Source organism: Priapulus caudatus, unplaced genomic scaffold (assembly GCF_000485595.1).
Source record: "Priapulus caudatus unplaced genomic scaffold, Priapulus_caudatus-5.0.1 Scaffold860, whole genome shotgun sequence".
In the NCBI taxonomy this organism is placed as follows: domain Eukaryota; kingdom Metazoa; phylum Priapulida; class Priapulimorpha; order Priapulimorphida; family Priapulidae; genus Priapulus; species Priapulus caudatus.
In genome coordinates, this window is record NW_014577921.1 from 145092 (window position 1) to 155233 (window position 10142).

Genomic DNA, 10142 nt, shown 5'->3' on the forward strand with positions numbered 1-10142 from the left:
GAATCGTTAGCTATTCTCGGGGCTTTAATTGACATCTAAAAAGCAAGTTATCGACATACATCTAACAAGCTCGAGTTAGTGTACATCAATTATATATATACAGTATGATAGAGTATAAATATAATATTAATATAATATAAATATAATATAATTAATATAATATAATATATATATATAATATAATATATAATATATAATAATAATATAATATAATATAATATAATATAATATAATATATATAATATAATGATAATATAATAATAATATAATATAAATAAGTCATTAAATAATATAATATAATATAATATAATACTGAACTATATAATATAATTATATGAATATAATATAACTATCATATCATATCATATCATACATATCATATTCATATCATACTCATATCATATCATATATATTCATATAAATAATATAATATAATATAATATAATATATATAAATAATATAATATATATATATAATATAATATAATATAATATAATATAAATAATAATATAATATAATGATCATTATCATTATCATATCATATAATTATCGATATGTCATATAATGTATATATATGAATTATATATAAATCGGTTTGCGGTTAGGTGGTGTGAAGCGTCGTCGACCAATCGGTGCCACACAGACCCGTGACATTGAAGCGGATATTGATTTTTATGCGTAAATACGGCGCACCGGCTAGCATTGTTTACGATAGGATTTTTAGACCGGCGTTTATTGTATGACATATGTCGCACAATCTGAAATGGATAACTCGAATATCCTTCCCGAATATGCCATCGTACGGAATTTTTTAATAGTGTCGTCGGTACTTGTGTCAATACTTCTGGTTAGCAAAAACGTTAATTGTACTGCAAGCGACGGTACCGTGTCAACGACGAATTGTGCTGCTCCGGGTCTACTTGATGTAATTACGGTAAGTTAATCATGATTAGATAGTGATTTAATCATAATTACATGTTAAATCATGCTTCGGTGAAACCGGGCCTCCAGGTGTAATAATTGAACACAAATAATTAAGGACTGCTTTAACATTATCGTGGAATCACACATATCTACTTTCTCACGGGCGCGTACTCGCTAGCGCTGACGCTACTGCTACAATATATGTACGAAATATAACGATGTTGAGATTAGTACTAGTGGGCTCCATGTTATTATGTAAGGGAGGCAGTACGTTTTTCCATTTTTCATGGAAAACTGTTTCGCAGTATGTCCTCTCTTTGTTAAATATGCAACTCCAACAAATGATACAGATATTAGCATGCGCTCAGGTACGTCTGACCTATGCTATCAACCTATTTCTCTACAAACAAAAATCATGGCTAATGAAAGCCAAGAGCATGTGAATTTGTGTCGTAGGAAAATGTTGAAGCATGGCAATTCAGCGCTCTAATGTATCGTGTATGTGCGTACGTGAGTGTATGCATGTGTGCGGAAGTAGAAGGCCTACTAACCAAAATACCGATATGCGCAAGCATGCAACTGTGATTACTGATTACCTCTACGCAGGTACTGGTCGATTTCAGTCAAAAACGTTTACGTGCCTGCATGTGTTATACATATATACACATATATATATACATACACCCGTATGCGATAATTGAGCGGACACACCATGCGAATTTATTCGCACGACCGCAGCGGTCACACTATACGCGATCTACTATCGCCACACGGCTCCAATGTTTGCTGATGTTGTGCAAACACGTGTTTAGCATGATTGTAAAACTCTTGTTGTAATGTGTGTCCGCATGATTGTAATGTGTGAGCTTGCGTGTCCGCAGCGAAAATATCAAACGATCAGTATGCTAATCACGTGATTGAAAGATGAACCTTTCACCAGAGATCACATGACTGTTGGAGCCATGGTTGGAGCCGTGTGGCGACAGTAGATGTATTGTCCGCTCAATTTATCGCATGCGGATGCGAATATTTTCGCCGCGAATTTCGCTGCGGATCTGATCACAGCGAAATTCGCATGGTGTGTCCCCCGCCCATATGCGAATTTATTCGCAGGTCCGCAGCGATTGTTAAAATCGCAGCGAAATTCGCATGGTGTGTCCGCTCAAGTGTATTATCTGGTGTATAATTTGAACCAAATCTACTTCTCACGCGCGACTTTACCGCTGACCTACTGCTACAATATATGCTACAAATATTCCGAATGTTGAGATTAGTACTAGTGGCTCCATGTTATTATGTAAGGAAGGCAGTACGTTTTCCATTTTTCATGGAAAACTGTTTCGCAGTATGTCCTCTCTTTGTTAAATACGCAATTCCAACAAAATGATACCGATATTAGGCATGCGCTCAGGTACGTCTGACCCTAGATTCTAACGCGTTTCAATGAGGTTTGAATGATTTGCCGCCTAATAACAAATGGAGTGAGTAATTTGGATCAATATTTTCCATAATTAACTAATGTTGAGTTTGTGCTTTCCAGAAATGTATGATTCCATCAAAATCATATATACAGGGCTCTGGCTAGAGGGGTGTGTGTGGGGCAGCGGAGGTTGTTTCCGTACTGGGTATATAATCTATATATTATAGCTATGACTGTGGCAATGACGCACTGCACACGGAAAACTGTTTAGAACGCAAAACGCACGTGCATTTGCCCTTTTAACCAAAATAAGTTATTACTGGGAACAAACTGCCACAGGAAAATCTAAGCTCATAACAGACAGGAAAACCCGATTTTTTACGTTGACTATTTACGGTGACGTAATCACTTTCAATTTATTATATTCAACGCGCTCTTGAATGTAGTCAGACCTGAGAGGTTACTGTTATCGAGACAAAATTTCCACTTTCACAATGATGGTAAGCACAGTGTAGGAAATCTCACGTATAATGTTCTCAATGAAAAATAAAGTAAAAAGCAAAAAAGTGAAGCCGCAGTGTCGCAATGTAAGCGTTTAATAGCGTTTTTGAACAAGTAATCCAATTCAGTGCTTAATATCGCGGGGCTCGGTATATGGACGTGACAACTCACAAGAGATTCAAGCTATTACACGCGCGGCCTGGTCTAGCAGGCGCATTAGTGTATGTCACTATTACGCACAACATACCTACCAATGTTACAGTAGCAATGCTTTCTCCTGATAGGTAGCGCAACGAAGTCATATATCGACCGACTAGAATTACGGAAACGTATCTATGACACACAAGCGTACGGGTGTGAGTTTTCAACATCTCATCAAAATCCAGTCGATAGTTTGACAATCCAAAAACATAACCGAATAACAAATATCATTTATAGTCCAAGGAATCGTCCTGAAGAAGAACAGAGCCTAAAATTAGCTAATTGGCAGATCAGCACTGTTGTTGTGGGTTGCAGTAGAAAAGCGTAGGAATTGGCCGAATGCCCGCAGATAAATCGGCCCAATCAATGTTTAATATACGCACACCCACGAGCGCGCACGCACACACGAGCACGCACGCGCACGCAAACGGACACGTGCGCGTAAAAGTCTGTACCTAAAAATCGAATTTTGCACTCGGAGGTAATGCACCGCATCGTTCATTACACATATATATCCTACTACACAAAATAACTACCATATGCCAACTAGTAATCCCAATTCTCTAGAAACCAAAATTATGGGTAAAGGAACCCAAGCGAATGTGAATTTGTGTCGTAGGAAAATGTTGAAGCATGGCAATTTAGCGTTATAATGTATCGTGCATGTGCGTACGTGAGTGCATGTATGTGTGAGAGAGACGAAGGGTAAAACATAAATGCGATTCCTTTATATGATAACTATTTTTTCGAACTTCGGAACTACACAATGGAATCCTACGGGGAATTTAATGATAGTTGCGTGTCAGTGAAAGGCTTGTTTCTGCACGACGGTTACCGTGGCAACGGTTACCTTGGACAGCGTTTACTCGGAGTCTACTTTGATGCTAAACCGCGTTGCTAGATGCAGCAGCTGTGAAGGCTATCCCGCTGCGGGGCGCCAGTCGCCCGTCTCTCAACCCAAGACGCGACGTGTTTTTCACGCTAGCGGACTGATCCCAACCGCGCCCGCCCAGGCACAGAACGTGTCTGAAGCCAGCACGAAACTGTCTGTTGGTCACGCCGTAGACGATCGGGTTGAGGCAGCTGTTGAAGTGCGTTATAAAGATCGCGAAGAGAAAAAATGGCGCCGGCCAGTCGTAGTTCGGATCGAAGTAGAAGTCAAAGACAATCGGAGTCCAGGTAAGAACGAACACGACAAAGATCGTGCAGAGGGTTTGTGCGAGTTCGGTCGACGGCGTAGACGTCTTCGTTTTTGGCTGGACCGCACCTGCAGCTGCGACCTGTAGCGAACGAAGGCAATGTTACCCCGTTCTCGCTACGGTGTCGCCGAATAACCGAGTATCTTCGGTAGGGAGAATGCAAGAAACGTCACTATTGTTATTACCAAAGATTGACGGCGAATAGCCGTACCTGTCATCTTTAGCTACTAATGCAGATGTGGCTAATGAATAAGAGGCACATTGGAGATGTATGGAGAGGTTATGTACGTTGCATTCCTACTGAGATAATTTGGTTTCTGCGAGTGTACGTTATGTACGATTTATAATAAACTCAATTTTATGCGGTCACTGTCCACAGCAAAAACTTTTCACTAAATTTGGAAGGTAGAATTGAATTACAGAGATTCGGACAAATGTAAGGTTTGAGATGGCGTTGACGGGCACACGTACGCGCGGGGAATAACAAGACTCACAGTGGCGCTAGAAGTAGTGCCAGTCTAACCCGAAACCACTTACCCGCTGCTTACTCTTGTAAACGTGGAGGAATACCTTCAGGTAGCAGATGGCTGTCACCGCTACGGGCGTGATTACGCAGACCGCTGCCCACAGGTGGCGGTGTAGCGGGCTCGCGTACCAATTCAACAGGCACGATTGCGAACGGAGTTCAATCCAGAAGCCAGAACCGTTGTCGTAGAAGAACGCCGGCAGATTCATGACGAAGACGGCAAGCCAAGTGACTACGACGATGGCGACGCATTTGCTCGATGTGAACACGCGTCCGTAGACGTTGGGGTAGCAAATGGCGAACATACGACTGACACTGATGACCATCAGTGTGAAGAGCGAGGCGTTACACACGTTCATGCATGCGGCTCCCGTGAACGTGCATAGAATCTTCGACCCTGTTAACACCTTCTCCTTGAGAAATCCTGCAGTGAGAAACCCCGGGAAAGGGGGCTGTAGATCATTGATCTATACATTATAGCATATTATATATAGATAGGTATAGGCCTATGGGAATTTAATGAAAAGGCAACCAGGTTGATCTTTTTATAGAGTACGTGGTGCGCAAACCCGAAGCAGTCATGTATCATTTCAGATGGAAAAATTGTGTTTATCTCGTGGGGATGTATGAACAATAACCGCTGATTATGCTATGAAAGATGCGGTTTGCGGAATTAAATTACAATTTTAATGGACAGTAAGTATGAATTGATACGAAGAATAGAATTCATCACAGAGTTAGTGCATGAAATGCTATCACCGTCTTCACATTTACCTCCGTCACAGTCATCAAAATAAATACGTGTTCATAACCGTATAAGAAACTTACAAGTCTATTCATAGATTCATATAATTATATCATGATTATTATAGGACGGAATAAAGAGCACCGTTACGATAACACTAGATTGGGCAATCGAGAATCACTAGCGACACATTGAGAAATGAATTAACGTTAGCAATTAAATCCACAACAACATAGCGCGATTCAACTCAAACTGTACATTACATTAAATTCGCGAATTTAATGAATATAGGTTTAGTATATGTGTAGCTCACCTACAATTCCCATAGGTGTGATGTATCCAGTGACGCCAAGATCAGCGATGGCCAAAGCTGAGATTAGCACAGCAGCCAACACCAGAATGTTGCCAACGACGCCGATACCTGTTACATGCACACATACATACATACAGAGATGTTTCCGTGTGTGCGTGTGTGTGCGCGCGCGTGTAGATCAGGTGCGTGCGTGAAGTTGATGTGTTTGCGTCTGTAGTCGGTTTGTCAATGTGTACGTGCGTGCGTGCGTGATGTGTGGTGCGTGTATGCGTGCGTGTGTGCGTGTGTGCGTGCGTGCGTGCGTGAGTACGTTTACGTGTGTGTGTGTGGGTGGGTTCGTGTGTGCGTACGTACATGCGTCCGTGCGTCCGTGCGTGCGTGCGTATGAATGTATGTATGTATGTTAGATGTATATATGTATGTGTTCGTGTGTGCGTGCGTGCGTACGTGCGTGCGTGCGTACGTACGGGCGTACGTGCGTGAATATGTGCGTGCGTGTGTGTGCGTGCGTGCGTGCGTGCGTGCGTGCGTGCGTGCGTATGTGCGTGCATGTGTGCGCGTGTGCGTGCGTGCGTGCGTGTGTGCGTGCATTCATTGCGCGCATTGTATGTGTATCGCTCGTGAAACGTAACGCAATGTTTTGAGCTTATGAGTGAACGAGCTTACGCGTACACCACGCACGCACGCACGCACGCACGCACGCACGCACGCACGCACGCACGCACGCACGCACGCACGCACGCACGCACGCACGCACGCACGCACGCACGCACGCACGCACGCACACACACACACACACACATACACACGATCACACGCGGCCACACCCTGCCACCCTCACCGTCGCCGCTATCGTCCGAACTCGTCGTCGTCGTCGGGGTCTTGGACGCGTGATCGGGCGACGACGACGACTTCTCGCTGCCGGTCGTCTGCTGCGACGAGCCGTCGTTGCCGTGCGGCTGCGCGAGGATCTGAAGCTTCTGTATGGGAGCGGGACCGTGCTGGATCTGCATGTGGTACTTGTACGTGTTCTCCGTGCTCTCTATCATACCTAACACAGAGGAGGAGATTGTTGGGATGAAAGCGGAGATGATCCACACGTCGTGAACACGTATAATAACTATGTATGTAATATATATATATTGAATGTAGTAGTATCACGAGCATGTTTATATACAAATACACACTATATTTGTGCGTGCGTGCGTGCGTGCGTGCGTGCGTGCGTGCGTGCGTGCGTGCGTGCGTGCGTGGGTCCGCATGTGGTAATTGTACGTGTTCTATGTGTGTATATATACACGTTTTTTCAGTAAAACAAAGATTGAAGGCTTTGGCAGGCCGAGAGAGGATTTGCAGGACACGTTGACATCAGATCACGCCAGCATCCAACTAGCAATCTTCACGCTCATCATCAACACAGAGATTCTCTCAATGTAACAGTGAGGTTGTGAGTGAGTATAGGTAGTGAGTGAGTAGTATTGTGAGTGTACAGAGGTGTAGAGTGAGTAGGGAGTGAGTAGCAGTGAGTGAGTAGTAGGTTGTGAGTGAGTAGGGGTAGTGAGTGAGTGAGTAGAGACAGACACTTACCTGAGGTGAGGTCGAATGTTCTACCCCTGATGCCGACCTCTTTAGGCGGCGGCGACCACCAATTCACGAGAGACCCCACCAGGGGCACGTAGCGAAGGACGCCCTAGAATCGGGACTAGAAACTAGAGTCGTTGTAACCACTGCTATAATAGAGAGCAGTGGTTACAACGACAACAAACAGACGAATAAACTTTAACTAAAGGAGCATGTCCTTTTCACGCTTACACAAGTACGAAACCGATTTTATTTAACGAGAAAAAAAATTGCCGAAAAGGTCGGTCGGTTGGAGAGCGGACAGGGAATACGTACTTCCTGCATGATTTTCTCAGCATTTTCCTGCTCCAAGTCTTTGTTAACCGCCTCGATTCCCTTCTTCACGACTTCCGCCATCTGCTCGACAAACTGCAAGTAACAATAATAAACGCACTTCTCAGCTAGACGCCACGAGCAGAATGTCCAGACGAAGATTTTATCGCGAACTAATTCTTCGGAACCTATCACACTATTATCTGACTATTACCGTACTACTATTACTATTACCATGAAGATGTCTGTTATGCGTGCATGGCCTGCGCGCGGCGTGTGAATGTCTATTATATGTGCGTGTGTTTATAAACACCTTATACGTTACATATTATATATTGTTTTATAGTTGCATGCCTGATACATAAATTATACGTATTAGGAATATTATTTAGCGGTGAATAATAATAAAATGTTGTCAAAACCTCTACAAAGTAATGACAAAATTTGTCAATTATTCACTGGCCGTGATATATTCGATTGCTATATACCATCATAGATCGTATACTCCACATTACAGGAGGCAATTTACATTCAGAACGCGCGCGGTACATTCACGACACAAGTTAATTACTGTTACGCTGTTAGCTACTGCATACTATTAACTCGTATTAGTATTACTAACCCATTACACCGAAGGTAAATTTATATTCAGACAGCGCGCCGTACGCTACAAACAAGTTATTACTGTTACGCTGTTACTACTGCATACTATTACGTATTACTCCACATTACAGAGGCAAATTTACATTCAGACGCGCGCGTCACACTGACACAAGTTATTTACTGTTTATGCTGTTACTCACTGGCATACTATTACTGTATAACTACACATTACGCAGGTACAATGTTACGATTCGGACGCAAGCCGCGTACACGACACAAGTTATTACTGTTACGCTGTTACTACTGCATACTATTACTGTATTACTCCACATTACAGAGGCAAATTTACATTCAGACGCGCGCGTACACGACACAAGTTATTACTGTTACGCTGTTACTACTGCATACTATTCTCGTATTACTCACACAATACAGTAGGTAAATTTACATTCAGATGCGCTCAGTACGCTAATTCAAGTTATCTACTGTTACGCTGTTACTACTGCATACTATTACTGCGTATTACTACACATTAACAGAGCGTACATTCTACCTCGGACGCAGCAGCAGTGACACGACAAAGTTTAATTACTGTTATGCCTGTTACTACTGCAATACTATTACTCGTAATTACTACACAATACAGAGGTAAATTTACATTCAGATGCGCTCGTACGCTACACAAGTTATTATTGTTACGCTGTTACTACTGCATACTATTACTGTATTACTACACATTACAGAGGTAAAAAAAAAGAAAAAAATTTACATTCAGACTCGAGCGTACACGACAGTCCGCGTGTGTCCCTTACCTTGGATGACTCTTCCACCTCGCGTCCCGCGTCAAAGACGACACTGATTAGGTCCTCTGTGTCAGTGTCTGCCCGTCAGCAATCCCGAAGGTATGCACGCCAGTTCCTTCCGTCGTCTCCCCTACGTTTAAAAAAATCGATCCCCGAAAAATTACGTTCAACAAATATCGTCTCAGCTAACAGTGCTGTAGAAAATAGTAACCGTGATTTTCAGTAACAGTAAAATTGTTACTAGTAACCGTATACAGTTAACCTTGTTACGCCATATTCTTTTCGCTACACCATCGTGTACACTACTAAGCATAAAGAACGAGAGAAACGGCGACGATTTTGACGACGGCAATTTGCCACAGGGATCGGTGGACCTCGATTCTATAAGTCTCGTGTGATTGGCCGGTAGCTTTAGCCAATACGGCTATGCTACGAGAGCATTCATAAAAACACTGCTTAAGTGAGCAAAGTTCCCATAGAATCGATACTGATCCGATTACGGAGCGTGTTCAGTAAAAAACGTGGCCTGACGACTTAGCAACGATATGGCCAAGCTAAGAGATGCCCGGTTGTCTCGCTATGTAAAAATTGAAAAATTGAAAAAAATCTCAATTTTAATTTTTAAATCTTTTTTAGATCGCTCAGATGCAGATCCATCGATTCCTCGATCAAGCGCATGAACACATAACCGCACCGACCGGCGACCTCGGGGTTGGAGGAGAGGAGAGGAGCGCGAGGAGGAGGATGGAGGAGAGAACATACCGAGGTGAATGCAGAAGTCGGTGCTCTCAGCTGGTGGGCAGCAGCTCCACATTAACCTTGTTCAACTCGTTCGCTCTGCGCGCTCCCGAGATTATCCAGCTCATCCCGGAGCGGCCCGGCACGTACCATGCACACGGAAACAACACGGATTAACATGGGCCCGCCCCCACAGACATACAAAACATGGCCGCCCGCGGACATAAACATGGCCCACGCCGCGGCAGACAATACAAAACATGGCTGCCGCGCCGC

General features: G+C 43.2%; 1 protein-coding gene across 1 annotated transcript in view; it reads right to left on the bottom strand.

Annotated features, from left to right (window-relative positions):
* Positions 1 to 9942, bottom strand: part of LOC106814042 (pyridoxal-dependent decarboxylase domain-containing protein 1-like) — a 19630-nt gene extending 9688 nt beyond the window's left edge. Inside the window, exons 1-5 of the mRNA XM_014818304.1 lie at positions 9891 to 9942; positions 9138 to 9205; positions 7726 to 7818; positions 7417 to 7519; positions 6665 to 6880 (exon numbers count right to left, since the gene is read on the bottom strand). Of these exons, the coding sequence (XP_014673790.1) occupies positions 6665 to 6880; positions 7417 to 7519; positions 7726 to 7818; positions 9138 to 9205; positions 9891 to 9942 (532 nt within the window). The remainder of the gene's footprint in view (positions 1 to 6664; positions 6881 to 7416; positions 7520 to 7725; positions 7819 to 9137; positions 9206 to 9890) is intronic.
* Between the last annotated feature and the right edge of the window lie 200 nt (positions 9943 to 10142).